Source organism: Heptranchias perlo, chromosome 17 (assembly GCF_035084215.1).
Source record: "Heptranchias perlo isolate sHepPer1 chromosome 17, sHepPer1.hap1, whole genome shotgun sequence".
NCBI classification, from domain to species: Eukaryota; Metazoa; Chordata; class Chondrichthyes; order Hexanchiformes; family Hexanchidae; genus Heptranchias; species Heptranchias perlo.
Genome location: NC_090341.1, coordinates 12,749,816 through 12,776,180, shown reverse-complemented (window position 1 = coordinate 12,776,180; position 26,365 = coordinate 12,749,816). Strand labels below are relative to the sequence as shown.

Here is a 26,365-nt window from a genome sequence, read left to right as displayed (position 1 = left end):
GATAATTTTGTAATAACTGAATTGCTGCAACTTTAAATATCTTGGAACATCAGCTCCAGTGCTTGGCTATTGAGCTGAAAATTGTTTAGAATCAGCTTGTAACATTTACACTCACCTTTATCCTATCAGATTATGTTATCACCTTAAAGTGATGTCAGAACCATTCTACGTGTTCACTCTGTCTGCAGTCCGGGAGAGAGGCTAATGTGAGCGGTATAAATAATTTCCGGTGTGAAGCAATGCATATTTTATTGGGACTCCAAGGTTTTCGATCTCTGACCAGCAGTTCCCCAAATGGCAAGTTCCTGTTTTCAGCTGTGCCATCAGAGGAAGTCACTGACCAAGGCTCATTGAGGTCGTGTGGGAGGTCAGAGAAGCGTTGGGAGAGGCCCAGGGCCTATCCTCTCAAAGTGGAAGTTTCAAGTAGCTCAAGGAAACCTTATAGTCCCTCATCTTATATTCCCTCGAGTATAGAAGATTAAGGGTTGATCTAATTGAGGTGTTTAAGATGATTAAAGGATTTGTTAGGGTGGATAGAGAGAAACTATTACCTCTGGTGGGAGAGTCCAGAACAAGGGGGCGTAACCTTAAAATTAGAGCCAGGTTCAGAGGTGGTGTCAGGTAACACTTCTTCACACAAAGGGTGGTGGAAATCTGGAACACTCACTCCCAAAAAGCTGTTGAGGCTGGGGGTCAATTGAAAATTTATAAACTAAGCTTGATAGATTTTTGTTAGGCAGGGGTATTGAGGGCTACGGAACCAAGGCAGGTAAATGGAGTTGAGATACAGATCAGCCATGACCTAATTGATTAGCGGAACAGGCTTGAGGGGCTAAATGATCTACTCCTGTTCCTATGCACCTGGACCTAAAGAACAGGAATAAAAATATTTTTAAAAACAGAACATACATGAAAAAACTGCTGCAATTATCGTGCATTTAATATATTGCAACATATTGCAATATTGATGACTCTAAATCATGGGATGTCTAAACTAACTAGATGTTGAATGTAGGATTCTTTGCTTAGTCCTGAAAGTGATCATCAACACCATGGGCTCAATTTTGAAACAGAGCCAGGAAGAGGGGTGAGGGGGTCAATTTGAGGTCGGGAAATCCATTAGTTCGGGTTTGCCGGACGTCCTTACAATTTTGACATAAGGACGTCTTTTTTTTTGTCAGTTTCCCGTCTGACTGACCGGCCTGATTGACAGGCTGGTCTCAGTCAGACGGGAGACCAGCCAGGGAGAGGACGCCTTCAGTTAAGTCTACAGGTAAGTCTTTGTTTGCATGGATGGATGGGGGGGGGGGGGGTGGGAGGCACGGGGGGGATGGGGGGGGCACGGGTGGGCACAGGGGCACAGGTGGGCAAAGGGGTACGGCTGGGCATAGGTAGACACGGGAGTCGGGAGTCATGGGGGATGGGATCGGGAGTCAGTCATGGGGGGGTCCGCGATCGTTGAGGGGGAGGGTCGGAGAATCGAGATCGGAGGGGGAGGATTGGGGTTGGGGGACGGGGTCGGTCGCCTCTTTTCACTAGGCGTAAAACAGAAGGCCAGGGAATCCTGGCACTCCGGGGTTGAAATGGGGAATTAGCTAAAAATGGAGGCCTGAAGCCTCCTTGAAACGTTTTAAGGCCCGACCCGCCTACGGCGAGCAGGTTGGCCGCCCGCCCCCCCCCCCCCCCCATGAAAGCCGGAAATGGTGGGTTGGGGGCAGGTCTGAAATGGTGCCAATTTTAAATGCCCCCTTGCCCCCAACCCACCCATTTTTTACTCTGAAAATCGAGCCCCATTTCTCCCAGGCTCGTGTGAATCAGTTGAATCAGCAATTACTCATTCCTATGAATTAACAGCTCAAAGGTTAGGACTTATCTCAGATTCAGGAGCAAATTAACTTAAAGTGCAATCCAATAACAGTATGTGGGGGAGAACATAAAAGATTGTGACAAACAGGTGGTAATACTCTTCAAGGCAGCAAGCGGACGGAGACTGGTTCGACCCCAAGGTAGAGGTCTTCATTAATAATGATTTTTTTTTTAACCATAACCTTAGCAGAATTCAGTGCCTTCTGCTTGAACGTAGATTAATTGGCAAGATCTAGAGAGGCTGCAGGCAGGACTTGAGTTATTGTAAAATTGTGAAGGAATTGACTGCGACATTATCAAAGGTTTTCAAAGGTTGCTAAGATTTGGGGAAGGGTAAATTATGGAACAGGAGAAAGAATGGTGCAGAAGATAACTTAGTGTAACTGCATTTGATGTAACGAGAGACTTTTCGAACAATCTTCTAAATGAACTTTGCTGCCAATATCTGGAAGGAGCATACTCTACACTTTAGACCTGTCACTCGCATTTCCTACATTGTTATGTCAGACAGGATTTCAGGGTGGTTTTACTTTTAAAAGTATTCTTATATTGAGCAACAGTAAAGACAGAAGTAGCTTAAATTAATTACTGTTGAAAGGTGGTTTGTTTGATTGAATTTTCTTTGGTACTCTGAATAATTCTGGAGTAAACATCGATACAGATATGCCTGTGCGAGAGTTCACATCTGCTCCTTGGCTGCTGGCGAAAGCATCCATTTATACCACAAGATAGATGTATCAACAACAAGCGATAAAATGGAGTTGCCCATTGCCTCTTGCTCCTGGTCCTACCCCTACCCCAGCTAAGATGTTTGTTGAGGAATTTACTGGCTCCATGGCTCTTCCTCTCCATGTGGAACTGCTTTTGGTCCAGGTATAGCTTATTTAATTTTTTTTTTAGAACAGCACAAAAGGCCAGAGTTGGAGGAATAGAGAGTTGTGTGTGGGGCTATAGAGCTGGAGAAGATTTTTTAAAATTTGTTCATGGGATGTGGGCGTCGCTGGCAAGGCCAGCATTTATTGCCCATCCCTTGAGAAGGTGGCGACGAGCCGCCTTCATGAACCGCTGCAGTCCGTAAGGTGAAGGTTCTCCCACAGTGCTGTTAGGTAGGGAGTTCCAGGATTTTGACCCAGCAACGATGAAGGAACGGCAATATATTTCCAAGTTGGGATGGGTGTGTGACTTGGAGGGGAACGTGCAGGTGGTGTTGTTCCCATGTGCCTGCTGCCCTTGTCCTTCTAGGTGGTAGAGGTCGCGGGTTTGGGAGGTGCTGTCAAAGAAGCCTTCGCGAGTTGCTGCAGTGCATCCTGTGGATGGTGCACACTGCAGCCACAGTGCGCCGTTGGTGAAGGGAGTGAATGTTTAGGGTGGTGGATGGGGTGCCAATCAAGCGGGTTGCTTTGTCCTGGATGATATTGAGCTTCTTGAGTGTTGTTGGAGCTGCACTCACCCAGGCAAGTGGAGAGTATTCCATCACACTCCTGACGTGTGCCTTGTAGATGGTGGAAAGGCTTTGGGGAGTCAGGAGGTGAGTCACTCACCGCAGAATACCCAGCCTCTGACCTGCTCTTATAGCCACAGTATTTATGTGGCTGGTCCAGTTAAGTTTCTGGCCAATGATGACCCCCAGGATGTTGATGGTGGGGGATTTGGCGATGGTAATGCCGTTGAATGTCATGGGGAGGTGGTTAGACTCTCTCTTGTTGGAGATGGTCATTGCCTGGCACTTGTTTGGCGCGAATGTTACTTGCCACTTTTTGGGAAAACTTTAAAAACTAGCAAAGGATGACTAAAAGAATAATAAAGAGGGAGAAAATAAATTATGAGAGTAAACTAGCAAGAAATATAAAAACTGACAGTAAAAGCTTCTACAAGTATATAAAAAGAAAGGGGGTAGCTAAAGTAAACATTGGTCCCTTAGAGGATGAGACTGGGGAAATAATAATGGAAAACAAGGAAAAGACAGAGGAATTGAACAGATATTTTGTATCTGTCTTCACAGCAGAAGACACTAATAATATACCAATAATAGTAGAAAATCAAGGGGCAAAGGGGAGGGAGGAACTAAAAACAATCACTATCACTAGAGAAAAAGTACTAGGTAAACTAATTGATCTAAAGGCTGATAAGTCCCCTGGATCTGACGGCTTGCATCCGAGGGTCTTAAAGGAAGTGGTTACAGAAATAGTGGATGCATTGGTTGTAATCTTCCAGAATTCACTAGATTCTGGAAAGGTCCCAGTGGGTTGGAAAACCGCAAACGTAACACCCCTATTCAAGAAGGGAGTGAGACAGAAAGCAGGTAACTATAGACCAGTTAGCCTAACATCTGTCATTGGGAAAATGCTAGAATCCATTATTAAGGAAGTAGTAGCAGGACATTTGGAGACTTAATACAATCAAGGAGAGTCAACATGGTTTTATGAAGGGGAAATCAAGTCTGACAAATTTATTAGAGTTCTTTGAGGAAGTAACGGGCAGGGTGGATAAAGGGGAACCAATGGATGCAGTATATTTGGATTTCCAAAAGACATTCGAAAAGGTGCCACATAAAAGATAAATGCACAAGATAAGAGCTCATGGTGTTGGGGGCAATGTACTGGCATGGATAGAGGATTGGCTAACTAACAGAAAACAAAGAGTCGGGATAAAAGGGTCATTTTCAAAATGGCAATCTGTAACTAGTGGGGTGCCACAGGGATCAGTGCTGGGGCCTCAACTATTTACAATATATATCAATGACTTGGATGAAGGAACAGAGTATCTTGTGGCCAAATTTGCTGATGATACAAAGATAGGTGGAAAAGCAAGTTGCGATGAGGACACAAAGTGTCTGCAAAGGGATATTGACAGGTTAAGCGAATAGGCAAAAATTTGGCAGATGGAATATAATGTGGGAAAATGTGAAGTCATCCACTTTGGGAGGAAAAATAAAAAAGCAAAATACTATTTGAATGGAGAAATACTTCAAAATGCTGTGGTACAGAGGGATCTGGGTGTCCTCGTCCGTGAAACACAGAAAGTCAACATACAGGTGCAGCAGATAACCCGGAAGGCAAACGGAATATTAGCCTTTATTTCTGGGGGGTTGGAGTATAAAAGCAAGGAAGTCATGCTACAACTGTACAGGGTGCTGGTGAGACCACACCTGGAGTACTGCGTACAGTTCTGGTGCCCTTATTTAAGGAAGGACATACTTGCATTGGAGGCAGTTCAGAGAAGGTTCACTAGGTTGATTCCGGATATGGAAGGGTTGTCTTATGAGGAAAGATTGAACAGGTTGGGTCTATACTCATTGGAGTTTAGAAGAATGACAGGAGATCTTATTGAAACATTAAAGATTCTGAGGGGACCCGATAGGGTACATGCTGAGAGGATGTTACCCTCACGGGGGAATCCAAAACCAGGAGGCATAGTCTCAGAATAAGGGGTCGCCCGTTTAAGACAGAAATGAGGAGGAATTTCTTCTCCCAGAGGGTCGTGAATCTTTGGAATTCTTTACCCCAAAAAGCTGTGGAGACTGAGTCATTGAATACATTCAAGGCTGAGTTGGACACATTTTTGATCAGCAAGGGAGTCAAAGGATATGGGGAAAGGGCGGGAAAGTGGAGCTGAAGTAAAAATCAGATCAGCCATGATCTCATTGAATGGCAGAGTAGGCTCGAGGGGCTGAATGGCCTACTCCTGCTCCTATCTCTTATGGTCTTATTATCAGCCCAAGCCTGGATGTTGTCCAAGTCTTGCTGCATGCGGGCATGGACTGCTTCATTATCTAAGGGGTTGCGAATCGAACTGAACACTGTGCAATCATCAGTGAACATCCCCATTTCTGACCTTATGATGGAGGGAATGTCATTGATGAAGCAGCTGAAGATGGTTGGGCCAAGGACACTGCCCTGAGGAACTCCTGCAGCAGTATCCTGGGGCTGAGATGATTGGCCTCCAACAACCACTACTATCTTCATTTGTGCTAAGTACGACTCCAGCGACTGGAGAATTTTCCCCCTGATTCCCATTGACTTCAATTTTACTAGGGCTCCTTGGTGCCACACTCGGTCAAATGCTGCCTTGATGTCAAGGGCAGTCACTCTCACCTCACCTCTGGAATTCAGTTACAGAGATAGCGAGGATCAAGGGCACAAAGGAATAAAAACACAAGAATCAGAATTTAAAATTGGAGGTGTGGGATGACCGGGAGCCAATGTAGGTCAGCAAGGATAGGAGAAAGAAAGGAGAGAGAGGGAAACCAGGGAATTATGGACCAGTTAGCCTAACATCTGTTGTGGGGAAAATGCTGGAGTCTATAATTAAGGATAGGGTGACTGAACACCTCAAATTTTCAGTTAATCAGAGAGAGCCAGCATGGATTTGTGAAAGGTAGGTAGTGCCTGACAAACCTGATTGAATTTTTTGAAGAGGTGACTAAAGTAGTGGACAGGGGAATGTCAATGGATGTTATTTGTATGGACTTCCAGAAGGCATTTGATAAAGTCCCACATAAGAGACTGTTAGCTAAGATAGAAGCCCATGGAATCAAGGGAAAAGTATGGACTTGGTTCGGAAGTTGGCTGAGCGAAAGGCGACAGAGAATAGGGATAATGGATAAGTACTCACATTGGCAGGATGTGACTAGTGGAGTCCCACAGGGATCTGTCTTGGGGCCTCAATTATTCACAATATTTATTAACGACTTAGATGAAGGCATAGAAAGTCTCATATCTAAGTTTGCTGATGACACAAAGATTGGTAGCATTGTAAGCAGTATAGATGAAAACATAAAATTACAAAGGGATATTGATAGATTAGGTGAATGGGCAAAACTGTGGCAAATGGAATTCAATGTAGACAAATGTGAGTTCATCCACTTTGGATCAAAAAATGATAGAACAGGGTACTTTCTAAATGGTAAAAAGTTAAAAACAGTGGATGTCCAAAGGGACTTCGGGGTTCAGGTACATAGATCATTGAAGTGTCATGAACAGGTGCAGAAAATAATCAATAAGGCTAATGGAATGCTGGCCTTTATATCTAGAGGACTGGAGTACAAGGGGGCAGAAGTTATGCTGCAGCTATACAAAACCCTGTTAGACCGCACCTGGAGTACTGTGAGCAGTTCTGGGCACCGCACCTTCGGAAGGACATATTGGCCTTGGAGGGAGTGCAGCGTAGGATTACTAGAATGATACCCGGACTTCAAGGGTTAAGTTACAAGGAGAGATTACACAAATTGGGGTTGTATACTCTAGAGTTTCGAAGGTTAAGTTTATAAGATATTAAGGGGAATGGATAGGGTGGATAGAGAGAAACTATTTCCGCTGGTTGGAAATTCTAGGAGTAGGGGGCACAGTCTAAAAATTAGAGCCAGACCTTTCAGGAGTGAGATTAGAAAACATTTCTACACACAAAGGGTGGTAGAAGTTTGGAACGCTCTTCCGCAAACGGCAATTGATGTTAGCTCAATTGTTCATTTTAAATCTGAGATAGATAGCTTTTTGGCAACCAAAGGTATAAAGGGATATGGGCCAAAGGCAGGTATATGGAGTTAGATCACAGACCAGCCTTTATCTTATCAAATGATGGAGTGGGCTCGAGGGGCTGAATGGCCTGTTCCTGTTCCTATGTTCCTATAGGAGTGATGGGTGAGCAGAACTTGATGCAGGACAGGATAAGGGCAGCAGAATTTTGTATGAGCTGAAGTTACCAGCAGGGTGAGCATTGGAATAGTTGAGTCTGGAGTTAAAAAAAATCCATGGACAAGAGTTTCAGCAGCAGATTCGGCTGAGGCAGAGGCAAGTGATGTTATGGTGATGAACGTTGGTGACATTTGTGATGGAGAGGATATTGATTCAGAGTCTCAGTTTGGAGTCGAATAAGGCATTGAGGTTGTGAACAATCTGGTTCAACTTGAGACAGTGGGTAAAGAGAAGCGTGGAAGTGGTGGCAAATGTACAGAGTTTGTGGCAGGGGTTTGTGGTGAAGGTTATGGTGTTGATCTTCCCAGTGTTTAACCGGAGGAAATTGTGGTTCATCCAAACCCTCTGAAGTGGCCTGGCAAGCCATTCAGTTGTGCAAATATTAGAAGGTGGCTCAAAGCATCTGAGGGTTGGGTAATAAATGCAGCCTTGCCCACTTCCTGAGAACAAATAAGTTTCAGAAAAACATACAAATCAAGTTTTGTTCATTTATTTTTCATTCATTAAAGAGTGGGGTAGCTAGGAACACAATGTTGATTCCTGTCCAATTACTAGTTTAATAAAAGAAAAGTATCTTAATGAAATCCAATTTTTAAAACCTCCTTGAGGATGAAATTAATCTTGGGCGGTAGTGCAAAATGGGCACTTTTTACACCCTGCCCGACTCATTAAAGACCAATTTCACTCCACTGGTGTCATTTCTAATTATCTGGTCACTGCATGCAGCAGCATCGTTGGTGTGTTTGTGAACATTTCCTTATTTGGTGTATCCACTGTTATTTTATAATGTGTTGCCAATCTTGCTAGAAACACAATACAGAGGAAATCTTCACAAATGCATTCATGGAGCAACTACACGTAGCGACCGGAGCAATTGTTACGCTCCCACCCCACCCCACCCCGTACATACCACCTTGCAGTATATAGTAAACAGAGGAGGAAGATTTCCTCTGGAAATTGCAGACATAGGTAAACGTCCCACAACGTTTATAATGTCAGTCACGCGTGCGATCAGAAGAAGTATTCCCCATGTGACATCACTGCATGGTGACATCACTGCATGGTGACATAACCCCAAACAATCTCTCCAAACAAGAAATGGCGGCTCTCAGTATTGCAGAAACATCACTTTGAAGTTTCTTTTTCCCCTACTGTGGTAGATGAAATAAAAAGAATGAATCTGTGCCAGGAACTAGACAATTAAAGGAGCGTTCCTTTGTGTGAGGTAGGAGGTAGATGTTCTTTGGAACTGGCCATTCCTATTAAAGTATTTTCCTTGTTGTTTGCTGTGTGTGTTGTTGCTGTTTACTTCTTCATCGTTTTTTTTTCCAATTCTCACTGTACTGTTACATTCTTTCTAGGTTAACATCAAATCAGGAATCTCCAATGATTACCAATTTAGAAGATGAAGGAGCTTCCAATCTTCGGATGCGGAAATCCAACTACCATGTGGATCGGCAGGTCATGGATGAGGCGCATCTGGAAGTAGTGGCACAAAGATCTGAAAGGGCTGCAGTGTCGATAAAAGATAAACTGAAAGAGAATCTGAGGTAAGTAGCTGATTGCTTACTGTTAAGTGTAGGAATGCATTTGTTATAGGGGATTTGATAGGTGGACAGACAGGCGTTTCTGCAACCACCAACGTAAGTCCCGCATGGTGTCTTGCCTCCCTGGTGCCAGAGTAAAGGACATCACTGAGAGGGTGCAGAAAATTTTGAGGGGAACAGCCAGAAGTCTTGGTCTATGGGGGAAACAATGACATAGGAAGGAAAAGGGTTGAGTTCCTGCAGTCAGAGTTTCAGGAGCTAGGGAGGAAGTTAAAAAACAGGACATCAAAGGTGGTAATCTCTGGATTACTCCCAGTGTCACACGCTAGTGAATAGGAAAAAGACAGGTTACTGTGTGGCTGGAGAAATGGTGCAGAAAGGAGGGCTTCAGATTCCTGGGGCTTTGGAACCAGTTCTGGGGTAGAGGGGATCTATTCAACGTGGACGGGTTGCACCTCAACAGAGCTGGGACCAATGTCCTCAAGAGGTGGCTAACTAGTGCTGTGGGGAAAGGTTTAAACTAATTTGGCTGGGGGATGGGAACCAGGATGAAACATTAGAGAGGAGAAACAAGGTGCACAGAGGACTAGGAGAGACAAATAGCACTAGAGTAAAGAATAGTTCAGAAATAAGAGGGAACAAACATGGAACAAATGCAAAGCAGTCTAAGATGAGTTTGGAGTGCATGTGCGTAAATGCACATAGCATGGTAAATAAGGTTGATGAGCTGCAGGTACAAGTAGCCACATGGGACTATGATATAGTGGCAATAACAGAGACGTGGCTCAAAGAAGGGGAGGCTTGGGTACTTAATATTCCTGGCTACAAGGTATTCAGGAAGGATAGGGAAGGAAAGAAAGGATGGGGCTGGGGGGTGGGGGGGGTGGCAGTATTGATCAAAGAAACTATTATGGCACTGGAAAAGGATGATGTAGTTGAGGGATCCAAAACAGAATCTATTTGGTTAGAATTAAGGAACAATAGAGGAGCTATTATGCTACTGGGTGTATACCATAGGCCACCAAATAGTGAGAAGGAGGTAGAGGAGCAAATTTTGCAGGCAAATTACAGAAAGATACAAGAACTATAGAGTAGTGATAATAGGGGACTTGAATTATCCCAATTTAGGTTGGGATAGCAATAGTGTAAAGGGCAAAGAGGGTGAGGAATTCCTGAAATGTTCACAAGAGAACTATCTGGATCAGTGTGTTTCCAGCCCAAAGAGGAAGAAAGCAGTGCTGGATCTAGTTCTGGGGAATGAAGTGAGGCAAGTGGAGCATGTTTCAGTGGAGGAGCATTTGGGGAACAGTGATCATAATATCATTAGGATTAGAATAGTTATGGAAAAAGACAAGGAACAATCAAGTGTAAAAATACTTAACTGGAGGAGGGCTAATTTCAGTGAGTTCAAAAGGGATCTTGCCCTGATGGATTGGAATCAAAAATTGGTTGGCAAAACAGTAGTTGAACAATGGGTGGCCTTCAAGAAGGAGATGGTTCGGGTACAGCGTAGACACATCCCCACAAGGGGGAAAGGAAGGGCATCCAAAGCGAGAGCTCCCTGGATGACTAAAGATATAGAGATTAAAATGAAACCGAAAAAGGAGGCTTATGACAAGTGCAAGGTTCATAATACAGTAGAGAACCAAACTCAATACAGAAAGTACAGAGAAGATCTAAAAAAGGGAATAAGAGGGGCAAAGAGGGAGTATGAGAATAGATTAGTGGCTAACGTAAAAGGGATCCCAAAAGTCTTTTATAAACATATAAATAGTAAAAGGTTAGTCAAAGGAAGGGTGGGGCCGATTAAGAACAAAAAAAGAGATCTTCTTGTGGAGGCTGAGGTACTAAATGAATACTTCGCATCAGTCTTCACTCAAGAAAAGGATGCTGCCAATGTAACAGTAAAGGAGGAGGTAGTAGAGATATTGGATAGGATAAAAATAGATAAAGAGGAGATCCTCACTTCACAGAAAACTCAAAGTCAGTGGGTTAATATACCACCCAGTTAGATGCTGAGCCAGACACACCTGGAAGATCTGTCCAGATTTAGTTGCTGTCATCTGAAGCAGTGGTGGGAGCAGTACAATTGGCATCAGCTCACCAGGGTAGGAAGGGGAAAGTTATTCACAGTTCCCAATCATGATTGTTGTCCAGTGTGAGAGTGTGCATGTGTGGTCCATTATTTGGGGGAAGAGGCTTGGGTTCAGCTGTGGTGTTCCCACAGTTGAAAGGCCAGTCAACAATCCATTTGCCTCACAGTTGAGCAATGGCTGCTTCGGAGATGTACTGATGAGGGAGGGGTGAGGGTGTACCCTGGAACCGTACCTCAATAAGAGTTATCACCTTTGGTGGAAAATTGGGAAAGCATTATGACAGTTAACCCAAGGCTGACACATCACTGTAGTACTGAGGGAGCGCTGCATTATCAGAGGTGCTGTCCTTTGGATGAGACATTAAACCAAAGACCCGTCTACCTGTTCAGGTGGATGTAAAAGATCCCATGGCACTATTAGTAGAGCAGGGAGTTCTCTCCGTGTTCTACCCAATATTCATCCTCGCCCAACACCACCAAAACAGATTAACTGGTCATTCATCTAATTGCTGTTTGTGTGATCTTGATGCGCGTGAATTGGCTGCCACATATATCTACAAAACAATTGTGTCTACACTTCAAAAAAAGTAATTAATTGGCTGTGAAGCTCTTCGAGACTTCCTGAGGAGGTGAATGTCGCATTATAGATGTAAGTCTTTCTTTCTTCTTCATGAAGAATAAATACAAATGCTGGAAACCCAAAGTAAGAGCAGAAGATACTGGAAATGTACAGCAGATGCTGACTGACTGACCTGCTCTGCATCTCGAGCATTTCTGCTATTATTAAGGAGAAATCCACTTCTGTTTGAACTATTACAGCTGAGGAACCAGTATGTATCTGAATCTGTACCCGCACGAGGCAATGTTACTTGTTTGAAATGTTGCATGGATACAAATGAAAACAGGTTATTAAAAAAAAACTCACTGTTAGGTAATTATCAGTGTAACAATTCCAAAGTAACTTGGGAGAATTTATAAACAATATGCAATACATTACACTCCTGGCTCAAGGTTCAAGCATATTTCAAGTATTACATCTCCTTTGTGAACCAGTGATTCATTAGTGATTTGTGACCAGTTTTTGAATACAACTCTGTTGCCTTATCAATAGAAAATGTTTGATGGAATGGGGCACTAAAAAAAATAATTATTTACTTTTCAAAGGTTAAATTTAAGGAGGACTCAATTGCATGTTATTCTTTCACCTTCCGGACCTGGGTTCAAATCTAGTCCAGGCTGCGGGGATTAAGGTCTCCTCGCTCTGACATTTACAAGGGTTCGATCTGAAATGGGTACCCAGTGTAGGTCCAAAGGGTCTAATTAATTATCTGCCCATAATTATTCATAAATTGGCCCTGTTGATTGCAGAAGTGGCTAGTCTGTAAAATGGAAATGTTGCTCAGGTGCAATCGATTTTGTTTCCTGAAATTGATGGTTGGAGCTTTTATTACAAAGAATGCACAGCACAGAAACAGGCCATTCAGCCCAACAGGTCCATGCCGGTGTTTATGCTCCATGTGAGCCTCCTCCCACCCTTCTTCAGCTAACCCTAACAACATATCTTTCTATTCCCTTCTCCCACATGTGTTTAGCTTCCCCTTAAATGCATCTATACTATTTGCCTCAACTACTCCTTGTGGTAGCGAGTTCCACATTCTTACCACTCACTGGGTGAAGAAGTTTCTCCTGAATTCCCTATTGGATTTGTTAGTGACTATCTTATATTTATGGCCCCTAGCTCTGGTCTCCCCTGCAGAAGATGTTATGTTGCATCTAATCCATGTTATACCTGATCAGAGAGTGTGTGATCCTGACAGAGGATGCACAAAAAAAAAGTAGCAGCTAGAGCTGATATCTTTCCCTTTTGGTGAGCACAAAAAAAAATCATCCAAGGACATGTTAAAAAGAAATACTTTAGTGTGGGAGGAAGTATAAGTCATTTTGTGTAGCAATATTAGTCTAATGGCTAAACTAAATATAATCTGTGGACAAACCGGGGAATACACCAATGCCTTGAAATGACCTTGTGTGGCATTAGTGATGAAGGCATTGACTCTTTTGTATGTTTCCTACTAATATCCCACAGCCCAAATTCAGCCCCTAAGAAGAAAAGTGAGATCTGTCTGTGAACAAACTCTAGCCACAGCAGAGACAGCCACTATTGCTGTGAAGTGGGTGCAGTGCCTCCCTTGCATCATCCAATTACGTTGGGTCCATTAAAACAGATATACTGTACAGGCAATTCTAACAGACAAAGGAGCAAAACTGAGTAAGGAAAACTTATGTTGGGTAGGAACATATTAGAGAAAATTCAACAGGGACTATGCTTGAAGGGAGTATGGGCCAGAGAGAGGGCTATAGGCCCCACACGCCCTTCGAGCACAGCTCACTGCTGGGAATACGGGATTGGTGAATTTACCTTATCATTCCTTCTGCTTATTCTCACACTGTATAATTCCCATGAAATATTGAAATTAAATATAGACCCGGAAATTTCTCAGAGCTGCTCCCACTCCCTCGATGTTGCTGCAATGAAACAGCAACGAAAATCTGTTTACACTTGTAAACAGGATTTCTGCTGCACTTCTGACAAAGTAAAACCAGAGGAGCAAGAGCAGCTCCGAGGAATTTCCTGGCCATAGTGTTGTGCAGGTTAAAGTATTATATCTTGAAATGACACAATGGATAAATGCACTGTGTGGTGTGGTACCGAATCATTTAGACCAGGAAGGTACCTGGTTTGATCCTTAGTTTCCTTTAAGTTATGCTGATCTCAGCAGCGGTGGTAATAAGAACATAAGAATATAAGGAATAGGAGCAGGAGTAGGCCATACAGCCCCACGAGCCTGCTCCGCCATTCAATAAGATCATGGCTGATCTTCTACCTCAACTCCACTTTCCCACCCAATCCCCTTGATTCCCTTAGTGTCCAAAAATCTAACAATCTCAATCTTGAATATACTCAACGACTCAGCATCCACAGCCGTCTGGGGTAGAGATTTCCAAAGATTCACAACCATCTGAGTGAAGAAATGTTTCCTTATCTCAGTCCTAAATGGCTGACCCCTTGTCTTGAGACAAGGAGCCCTACAATTCATTTCAGTTTCCTTGATCTTGTGAGAAGAAAAACAAAACAACCAGAGATCCCATTTCCCAATTGCTGCACATTAAGGGATAGATTTTTGCCTTCACCGCCAGTGTGGTAATCTGAAGGAATAGATCGGATGCCCATTATAGAACCCGCCTGATTTTTCATTCCATTGACTTCAATGGCGATCCGCTCTGAAGATCACCACATGGATAGTGAAGATTGAAATCTACCCCTAAGGACTTATGAAACCACCACAGTCTTTCATATAATATTTCTATTAATGTGAGATCCACAAAGAATGTGTGTTCCATTGCACAGAGCTACAGGCAGGCCTCGTCTACTCATTTACCTTTTCTATCTTTTTTTTTGACAAGGGTGCCTACCTCCCAGATTTTTAAAACTCACTTTCTTTCTCTCCTGGCCCCACATCATTTGCAGTTAAGAAGCATCTATCAGGGCCACTCTTAGCTAGGTGCTGGGTGACGTGTAAGAGTTTTGCAGGAACAATTCACTTCTTTCCTTTCCCCACCAGGAAGTGGCTGGCCTCCTTCAGTGGAGCTGGATGGGGAAGGAAGTACAGTATTTAATTGGTCCAACACACAGTATCACCGTGTTGCCCAATACCCACTCACTTTTAAACAATTGAGTCAATCCACGTGATAGAGCAAGAGAAATAATTTGAAATAGGGACCTCTAGGGAATTAATTATTACTGAAGGTGAACGTCTTGCCAATTATCCTTGGTGTTTCTTGAGCTGGGATCATGACCCAGGAGAAAAGGGATGACGATATTCTATGCCATACACAGTCAAAGCACTTAAACCTCTTGAAAATGTTTAACAAATCAAGCAAAATGCAGAAACATTGCACGTCACATTGGGAGGAGTTTGCCCAAACTCTCATGTAGCAGAAAGAAATGTTTAATTGTTTAGAATTTTCTATCTTGTGTTTCTCATCATTTTCTTTTTCTCCTCCCCCTATTAATGTACCACTGCCTCAGTCAAAACAGCAGGCAGGTGACCTGCTCCCAGGCCTCTGCTGATAGTTTAAAAAAATAAGTAGATCTTTTTCCCCTTGCTTTGGGAAATTAACCCCCTCCTGATCACACAGCTGTGATCAGGAGCTACTATTTCAACTATCTAGTGCACCATTAGACCAATGTGCTCAGCTCCATTCTGCCTCAGAAGTGGAGCAACAACCAATATTTACTATATCTATTGGCTTCTTAAAAAACACATGTAATTGGGTGGGTAGGGGAAGCTTCAATGTGTTGTGCCATTGAGGACGTGTCTGTATGTCCACAGTTCTCCACATCTTGAGCTTTCTGCTCTCTGTTATTTTAGGGAGCTGCTAATCACTTCCACAAGGATCAAGGGGAAATTGAAGGGCCGAATATTCTAGGCCAATCTTGTGAACATTTAGCTCACAAATGCAATGTGACATTGGCAGAGGGCTGGCACCGTATCCCCACCTTGTCCTCTCAGTTAAAGAATATTTGTTATGGGGAGGGGAGTGTGATTCCAAACGGGAAAGAAAATCGAGGAAAAAATCAGAAAATAACTTGTAAAAAAAGGAATCATGCTGCGTGTATAAAAGCTTAGGTTGTTAACAGTACAGCTTGGAAAATTTCCCTCCCTTCACAAAACCAAATCTAATGCAATAACTTCCCAGTCTGGCTCACTGCAATATCTCTGCAGTCAATATTAACAATAAGGATGTTCTTCCTGGGTTAAACACAAACACACAGTATCCTTTTACCGTTTGACTAACGATTATATAATTAACAGCATCCACTGCAACCATAAGCGTAGGATATTCTCTGACTCTTTTTGAGGAAAGCGAGAGTTCAGTTATTTTCCTGAAGGACCTGAATTACACAAAAAAACCTACTTTTTAAAAAAGAAATATATGAATGTTTATTAAAAAAAATTAATTTGCGGATGCATTAAATTCAAAATCCTCATCCTCATTTACAAATCATTGCATAGCCCAGTCACATGTTATCTCTTGTGCCTCCTCCATCCCTAATCCCAGCCTGTGATCTTCAGTCCTCTGACTCTGGCCTCATCGCTTCCCTCCACTCCGCCACTGGCAGCAGAGCCTTGGCCCTATTCTTTGGAATTCTTCCCCTGTAACCCTCTGCCTTGCTGCTTCTTTCCCTGCCTTTAGGGCCTCTTCAAAATCTATTTGTTCAATCATGCTTTTGGTCATCTCTCCAAGTCTTCTATTACTGCTCAGTGACTGCTTCACATCGGTGAAGCATCTTTTCTATAAGTTGTTATACAATGCAAGTTATTGTTGCTGTTGAAGAAAGTCATAGGTCTCACCGCCATTAACCTCTAAAAAGTTTACCCCTATGAATATAAGAATCCTTTTTCATTTTTCTTACATTAGTTACTTTTTATACAGAGAAGCAGAGGCATAGAACACTGGAGCCCAGAATGCTCCACCAGTGAATGGTACGACATGTGTTTGTACCTGGTATTCTCTGAACTGTGATTTTTTTTTCCATCTCAGTTGTGTTATCTTGGCAGATACTGTGCAGAGACCAACTGCTTCCTCACAGAGAATATAAATTGAAGGGAGGGTCACCCCAAGTCACTGTTGTGCATGCCCTAGATCTGGCTAAGCACCATTGGTAGGGAACGGTCATTGGCCCACTCCCATGGGCATAGGCAAACAGGTACCCAGGGAAAAAAGGGAATATTACCTGAACAAAAGATAGTAGTTTATGGTAAATAACTACTATCTGCACCCTCTGGCTTAAACTTAGCTATCATATCTTTCTTTTACCTCTTCAGTTGATTTACCCATTATCTCATTTGCAGTATTACTGTAGATGAGTTAATGGGTAAACCAACTGAAGAGGTAAAAGAAAGATATGATAGCTAAGTTTAAGCCAGAGGGTGCAAAGTCTGTTTTCCTCACTATTGATCATAGAAAACATGAATACAACTTAAGTGGGTAGCTATCAAAAAGTCGCCATAAAAACTCAATTTCCCTGTTGGAAAATTGCGTCAGTAATCATATTGGCAGCAGAGAAATAAAATCAAATTAATAATTAATTACACAGATCTTTTCTTCCTGATTTTTTTCCCCATGTTTTGACTTACCTCTTTCATTCTCATTTAAGCCAGATCTCGCCCTCCTTCCTTCTCGCAGCTAAATGTTCAATTCTTGCTCCTGAGTTCATCTGGAAGAAGTTCTAGTCAAGTGAAAGATTACTTTTTTAAAAAAACTAATGGATCATTTATCTCATTGTTATCTGCGGGGCGGTCCTTGGCCAGAATGGCAGCCATGTTTGGCCACATAACAATAGTCAATGCACTTCAAAAAGTAATTTGTGGCATGAAGCACTTTCAGACATTCTAATGTGATAGGACGCTATATAAATGCAAGTTCTTTTTTATACGTATTTAAGTGAGGAATAAGAACAAACAAGCACAGTACAAACACAGAAGCCCCTGTGAATTTTGTCAAATAGAAAAGGGTAATTTGGGCATTCCATCTATTGAAGCACAAGATAATGGTGAGACATCACTTTTCTCAGCTTAAAAACCTAGGCCTAAAAGCTAGAATTTTTCCAATGGGTTAAATCCTAGGATTGTGTGATAAACATATCTTGTGTATGTGAACACTTCCTGTACAACTTCCTGTTGTCACAATTTTTGGTCAAGCTTTTATGTCAACGTTTACCATCGAAACTGCTTATGTAAACATTCAAAATGGAAATCCTGTATGTAAACATTCACCTGTAACAGTGTAGTTGCAGGTTTTGGCCAGTATTTGGTGCTGCAGAACAAGTTTCTAATGTGTCCCTCCCAACCCTGTCGCCATCTTGTGTATAAAAAAAACTTATATTGCTCCTTTTTATTTAGGAATTTCTTGAGCCAATGTTAAATTATATGGCGTTTTTATCTTCACCTTAGTGTATACAGCTCAAGGTGTCTTAGGGGACAGTACGTAACTTCATAGCCTTGTGTATACTCTTGTCAAGAGAATAGACTAGACACCGTCTCTCAATCTAAAACAATTTGCTAACTGGCTGTTGGGACATTTACAATAACAGCAAGGAGTGACTTTTCCCTCCATCCCTCTCTAAATTGATTACCGACTCAATCCTGCTAACAGAAGTCTCCGAGTGATTAATGAAGACTTCAGCCTTTTGAACATCAAGCTATATTAATAAGGCTGCCATGCATATGTCATGACCGGAAATCAGAATTCACCATGCAGAGAATCACCATGGAGAATTCTAACAAGTAAATGCAGACTCATTGTCATATGCCTGCTAATAATTCAAAATAGATTTTCAGGGATACACACACAACTTTGAATGCACTGCCACCACGGGGATCTCAAGCTTATGACACTGGTAGAACTGGGGTTCTGCTGTATACACTGAAGAGGAACTCCCCCCAAAATAAAGAAATACTGTAAAAATGTAAGCACTTCATATTATCATGACTCTAACAGGCTGAATCACCTATCTGTATATTCCACTAATTCACCCAGTTACATATTCTCTATTCTCTGAGTATGTTTTCTACAATTAGCATCCACAGAGATTGACGTTTAAATGGGTGGAAAAACTAGGAAGGAACTGTTCACAGCATCTGCTGTGGTTCTAGCAATACTCTGAGTTTTCCATCCTGTGAAGAAACAATTCAGTACTAACTTTCCAGTATTACTTTAATGTTATGGCTTAAAAATGCCAATTAAGAGCTTGTTAATGTTTCTTAGTGCTCATTGATGCTGTTCTTGGTGCAGTGCATTAAATTCTCCTTGGGCACTCATTGGTCTCGACTTGCGTTAGAATGAATATATTTCTAGAATAAGTTAACATGCTGATGACCATTACAGCTGGAATATGTCTCTGAGCCGTGCTCAAATAGTGCTTCAGGTGCCTTGACTGCGCTAATGGCTACTTCATGTATGATCCTCAAAGTGGCCAAAGTATTGACATCCATGTTAAAAGAAAAGAAAGAACTTGTATTTATATAGCACTTTTCACAATCTCAAGACTTCCCAAAGCGCTTTACAGCCAATGAAGTAGTTTTGAAGTGTAGTCATTGTTGTAATGTAGGAAACGCGGCAGCCAAATTTGCGCACAGCAAGGTCCCACAAACAGCAATATGATAATGACCAGGTAATCTGTTTTTAGTGATATTGGTTGAGGGATAAATATTGGCCACAACACCAGGGAGAACTCCCCTGCTCCTCTTCGAAATAGTGCCATGTTATTTGCTTAGACACTGTAGTCCTGCATCTTGCAAGTATTTCATGAACATGAACATGAGCATATGCTGATGACCCTTGTTGTTAAAGGAGCTGACCTAGACAGCATTAGTGGCAATATTATGTATTATTGCATAGGTCCCAGTGTGTGCTTGAAGTGTCTCTGTGCCTTTAATGGAGTATATGTGCAGAATTGTAATGTGTGAAGAGGTGTATTTGTGTGGAGAAATGTATGTGTAATATCATGGAAATGGTGTCACCAAGTGATGAATTTATTGTGTGCGTGTGCGTGTGCGTGTGCGTGTGTGTGTGTGTATCCTGAAATGCACTTTTGGTCCTATTGTTCCTTCTCAAACCTATGGGTCCTAATCTACCTTGACATCCCTGAGGTCTATTAGAGCTGGTGGCTGTGAAGCACCCCCGTGTACTTCTAGGGAATCAGAAAGCACTCTTTCTCTAGCCATGAGCAATCTTGAAATACCAGCATTAGACCCAGGAGCTTCCAAGACATTGTTGCTGCTACATCCAGCAGCGTCAGAGATCTGTTCCACCGATGGTTATATTGGACTCAGTGTTTGCAAAGGGCAAACTCCAATCTGAGAGCCAGGAGGCATGTCGTCACAAGGCATACACAGCAATCCACCTGCATGAGTTGCAATTAATGGTTGGGCGACATGCACCCAAATTCCTGATGTATGCTCGCAGCAGCTGAAGCTCCATAATGAGAGTGCGAATTCGTAAAATTACTGCTATGGTCTCTTTCAACTAGGCAGAGGCTAGGAAGGGCCAATCGTCATGGTAACATATTGGCTTGGTTAGGCATGAATAGCTGTGCCTCACCTCCTGTCACAAAGGTCACTAGACAACACTGCAGCTAGGCTGACATTTGGCGCACTTCAGATCTCATGCTAAAGTATCCTCCTGAGTTGGCCTTACCCATGTCATTCTTGCTGCTCAAGATGGTGGAAACTGAAGCTTCCAGAGCATCCAGACCTTGCTGCACAGTGCTTCCCATGTTGCCTAATATAACAAACACACCACACACATACTTCTGCTCAAAAGGGTCTGCTGGACCTTTCTTCAGCACTTCCAAGCCTCTCTGCAGACTCCTTCAGTGAGAGAGAGCCCTTCAGGAATAGTGATGGCACCTTCACTGAACACACCCCCGCTGTATATCTCTGTAGAATTAGATGATTCTTTGCTGCTAAGCGGTGTACAGAGGGAACTCTCCTCCTGCTACTAATTCCCTTGCTTCTTGGAAGTGCTGGTGACCAGCCTTGTGTGGTCTTGAACAGAACATATGAGACAATGAAGAGCATATTGATATTACAGTGCAGTCATGGCGATACAGCTATTTGATCTTTCTTTACTGCCTGAATTGTTGCAGAATTACTATACTCAGCAGATGGCACAAATCTAGTCAATCTTTGTAGGGTTGTGGACCCCTACCTCATGGGAACCTACTGTAAGAAAGGTCTCATGGCTGACAAACGGGGCCTCCCAGGGCAGCATGATCTTCTCCTAGAACCATTCTCCTTTGGTGCCGCTTCTGGCTCTGCTATTTTAAGTCTATTTTAAGCATTGCCTAGAAGAAGAAGTAAAATATTCTGTTTTAAAATACTGTACTGATCAGTTGAGGTGCACAGATGTACTGTTTAGCTGCATGAGCGAGTCAGGGTAGCATTTTCGAGAGTAACAAGTGGAATTCACGCTCTGCTGCACCGAATTATGCCTAGAGTTTACCAATTCATTCACACCACTACAAAACACAGATTGTGAATGAGTGTGGATATACATATTTCTGCCCTGATAATGCCCTCCCTCTCCATTGCCAGAGAGGCACCTGCCTTTATTAGCAATCCATACTTTCCCTGCAAAAAGAAACTCATATTAACAGGTTGAGTTTTCTCCTATGTAGGGGGTCCAAATTTGCACATTAATCTCAACAGTTACACTATATTTGTAACATGTGATGGCAGCAGAACGCTTACACTACAAGTTGCTTTTGGCTTTGCTATGGTAAGTCAGTGTTGCCTAGAAGTGAATATCTGTGCTTTGATCCTTTATTTAAATATTAGTGTTGACCTAGCTTTAGACTTTTGTGCAAGTCACTTCTTGACATCCACAATCTGAAGGGGGTCAGGAACATACCGTTCACATTCTTGCCAGCCTCATGCCAGGCATGCTGGCACCTAATGATTGCATCTACAAGTTCAGACAAAAGCCTGTCGGTGAGGCCAACATTTCTTTTTGTGAAGTCATAGAAATGCATGGTCTGCATCTGGTTTAACGTCGCCATGCGTTATGAGTACTAGTTGAGTGGCTGTTAAATCATTTCTGAAGTTTGAAACTGGTATGGTGAGAGGCAAACTAGTATCAGCCAAATTATCAAAACTAACACCAAAATAGTGAAAGAATACTGCCAGCAGATAACGGAGAAACATTGGTGTTAATAAACCCAAAATATAAAGAAATAGCACTCTTGACGGAAAACATACCCATTTGATCCTTTCTTACGTTTTTCCATTTTCTGTTCTTTTCTCACTTGCCCTTTTTCCCTTGTTTGCTTCCTTTACCTTCTTTTCTACTTCACCAATGTTGACAGACTAAAGATGGTACAATATACTGATGTCTATTAAGCCCAGAACCATTAGTATTATTCTACCCAGCAGCATTCCTGGAGTATGAATGTTCTGCAGATACAGGGCTTGAACTTCACAGGTTACTGGAGATTGTTCTGACCAGCACAAATCCTTTGCATTTGACATCTTTTGGATGTCAAATTATTAGTAGTGTAATAGCTATCATACAGGACTAGCAACCTCCAGAAGTTCAAATCCCACCATGACAAGTTGTGAAATTGAATTCAAAAATTCTGGTAAATTGCTGCCATCGTAAAAACTCCACTGGGTCTCTAACCTCCCTTGGGGAACCTGCCACACCCCTATGTGACTCTGGTCCATATTAAGATTCAACAATCTTAATACCCACTGAAGTAGCCTTGCAAGCTACTCAGATGTGCAAACAACTACTGTCAAGAAGGCGGCAATTGGGGATGGGCAATAAATGTGTCCTTGCCAGCAATGCCCACATCCTGAGAATAAAACAAAACCATATCACCTTCCATTTAAGCAATATGGATGGGGAAGAGAAATAATCGAAACATGAGGGTAAACATTATGGTGGTGCCAAATCCCAAGTGACGGAAAACATACCCATTTGATCCTTTCTTACGTTTTTCCATTTTCTGTCCTTTTCTCACTTGCCCTTTTTCCCTTGTTTGCTTCCTTTACCTTCTTTTCTACTTCACCAATGTTGACAGACTAAAGATGGTACAATATACTGATGTCTATTAAGCCCAGAACCATTAGTATTATTCTACCCAGCAGCATTCCTGGAGTATGAATGTTCTGCAGATACAGGGCTTGAACTCCACCTTGAGAAGAAGTGGAATTTCTTGGAAGAACACTCCAGCAGTCCTGTAAGTGGACTTCACAGCAAGGCCAATTCAACCGGTTTCCTTTCAAATGCTAGTTAGCGCCATAGATGAGTTGATCAGATTAAACACTGACTAACAGGAAAAGGATTTACGATTGGAAGCAAGAGGTGGTTTCACAAAATTCTGTTTGGATTTTATTCCAAAACTGCAAAGCAGAAAATAACTAATTTGGAAGCAAATGGAGTTGACCGCTTGACCACTGTCATTTACTTTAAATATTGTATTGTTCAAATTAAAATTTGAATTTCAAATGTCATGCTGATGTTTCAATGAATACACTTTGATTAGTGATTTAGATTAGTATCAACAGTAAAATACTTGACTACAGTGCCAGGATGTTTTGGTTCAATAGTTCATTGTATAACTCAGTACAGTATAAGAGATTATTATTCAACCTTCAATCTACTCATAGATAACACTATATGACAAACAAAGTTAATGTGGTTCAACCTTCAAACCTTTCTGCTTAGGCTCATTAATGCTTCTGTGTTGTGATTTCAAACAAATTAGTGCTTGGATCTTCAAGTATTTTTTTAATTTTCAATTTATTATTTCATCCTCCTTTTCTATTCTTCCTTCCTGTGTATCATTCCCCTAGGAAAGAGAACAGAAGGCTTTCTTGTTGCAAAGCTTCTCCCGATGCCACTCTTTGGCCTATCAAAAAGACATCACACACAGGGTCTTTGTTCTTTTGGGGAGGCAGTTAGCTTCCATTTTGTGCTTTCCTCAATGGCTCAGGCAAGATTTAGGCCTCATTCTGAGAGGAATCATAGATGTGAACGTTCTATTTCATAGTATGTTGGAGCCCAGACATGCTCCGTCATACTTCTGCCAGCTTCAAGAGGTTTAAATAAATCTTTAGACTAAATTAATAACAGTAAATTATTAAGTGTAATTAAGCAATTATTGAAGTTTCTGTCTTAGATATATGTTGGTTTTATGACAGCATTTATGTTGTCAATAAACTGATCCAAACCTCTACTGTTCCCCTTGCATTATCCAATCATCTTGCATTTACCCTTCATGCATAGTAAATGCAGTGTAATAGGTAATGTTGCAACTTTCAACAGCACGATAGCAGCAACAGCAAACAATACATAACTATCAGGACCTGAGGCAGCTCTGGACATCTGTCAGTCACTGGGAACTTATAAACTGCAGTAATAAAATTACACTCCTGTATATTGTCATAAATCATGCAGGCGGGGCTTAAATGCAGTAAGGAAGAAATATATTTTTCTATCTTCACTGAAATCCGTTTCACGCTCGCACTAACCTTTTTTTTCATGTTAGTGACGGAAGGAAAATATACCTAAAGTTTAGATTCATTTTGAATTTTGAAGTATTATGATTTTGACACACAATAGTTAATGGGAATCACAAAGTCACATTACATTTACTTTATATTTTGCATGTGAGGGTTGTACCCAAGTAACACAGTATTTATTTTAACAATGTTTACAGCATGACACACACAGGGTGTTGTTAGACAGTAACACATTAACGGGTGGAGATTCATCACAACTTCAAGATGTGTTGATGCCTTGGAATACACTCCGCAGTGTGTCGTTCTCTGTAAATACAAAAAACATACTTCCTACTGTTGAAGGTTTGGTGTTATTATTTTTATTTTGTTAGCGAGGTGTCATGAATGACCATGATTGACAGCTGAATCCTTCAATCAAATTAAGTAACTTGAACAGAAATCGTATTGTTCCATGTGCTTTGAACAAAAGTGATATTGTGTCCTGTAATTTGAACATCAGTAGCACTGAGAATTATTTCATTGCATGCCACACAGCAATATCAGAGCTTGCACACTTTGAACCCCAGTAATGCTGGGTGTATACTATATGGTACATACAGGAACTCTAGTAATGACGAGTGTATTGCTGTGTAGTATATAACAGCATTTTCTTCAGTGGAATAGTGCAGATATAGCTAAAATAAATGTAAGCTCTGTATTATCTTTTTAAAATAAAGTATACTATTCTTCAGTAAATATCCCTTCTCTTGTCAGAATTGGCTTAATATCTTCTAGACTTGCACTAAGTCCCATTCACCCACCATCCCTGTGCTCACTGACCTACCCTCCCTAAACCTCTCCACCTCTCTACTTCTGTTTCCTCCTTTAAGACCCTCCTTAAAACCTAACTGTTTGACCAAGCTTGTCCTAATATCTCTTCACGTGGCTTGTGGTCAAATTTTGTCTGATAATGCTCCTGTAAGGTGCCTTGGGATGTTTCAGTACGTTAAAAGTGCTATATATATATATGTATATGTATGCGAGATGTTGTTGTTGTTGTTGTTGTTGTTGTGACACTATAACAAATCTCCTGCTCCTGTCCTATGATGTGAAACTATGTGCGAAAATTCAACAACTAATACTCAAACAGGAAAGTTCACGAGCCATAATAAAATAAAACTCTGAAAATGACCTGCAAGACAAAAAAACAGGTGTGTTTAAGGTGATAATGGAGCAGTTTGAGGTTTGGGTGACATTAGAAACCACCCACGTTATGCTCTTGTAGTTTCTGACAGCATTCAAACTCAGGTTTGCTCCAGCTTTGCAGCACACCCCTAACCCTTGTTTATTATCTTTACAAAGCTACAGTCAGCAAAAATATCTTTAATGGTATCATTGACTCAGCAAAGGGGAATGAATTACCATCACTCCTTCTGCTTGCTGATTGTTATTATCTTTAGTTTGGTATATAAACTGACCTCAATACGGGCAGCTTGGAGATTCTATTGTTTTTGCTCTTGGTGTACAATTCTATTGATCTCTTTTGGACAGATGTCCTCTGCTTGGCCATGTGCTTGAGGTTTGGAAGTGTCATTACTAGAGGCTCTCAAACGAATCTTTGGCTTATCTCCTAATTGATCAAAAATGTCCACTTAAAGCAAAATAATCTGCTAAGACTGACTGAACAATTTTTTTTTTCAGATGTTCAGGCCCCAAAGCCAAATCCTTTCTGTTCAAGTTAATCCCGATCCTCCGATGGTTGCCCAAGTATCCCTTCCGAGAATGGCTGATAGGCGACATCTGCTCCGGATTCAGTGTTGGAATCGTGCAATTACCACAGAGTGAGCACTTTACCTTTTACTCGTACCAGGCAATGGTAATTGATGCCCCTATTACTACCGCATGAGAGTCCCTAACATTTTACTCCAGAATTTTTAGGGCCAAAAAAAAGGACGAAACCTCACTGAATAGTCGCCAGATTAAAGGAGTTGGTAAAATGGGGGTAGAAATCCGTCATGGGCGGTAGTGCAAAACGGCCAGCATCTCATCGGCCGCCAGTTATATACCCACCCCCATATTCAGTCTCACTGA

At 41.9% G+C, this 26,365-nt stretch overlaps 1 protein-coding gene across 3 annotated transcripts in view; it reads left to right on the top strand.

Annotated features, from left to right (window-relative positions):
- Positions 1-26,365, top strand: part of LOC137334065 (solute carrier family 26 member 6) — a 117,645-nt gene that overhangs the window by 55,573 nt on the left and 35,707 nt on the right. For 2 of the 3 annotated variants that reach the window (XM_067998518.1, XM_067998517.1), the window contains exons 2-3: positions 8,921-9,109; positions 25,976-26,115. In XM_067998518.1, the coding sequence (XP_067854619.1) occupies positions 8,946-9,109; positions 25,976-26,115 (304 nt within the window). In that variant the 5' untranslated portion in view covers positions 8,921-8,945. Of the gene's footprint in view, positions 1-1,985; positions 2,007-8,920; positions 9,110-25,975; positions 26,116-26,365 lie in introns of those variants that run through there. The other variant, XM_067998519.1, reaches the window with a different exon arrangement.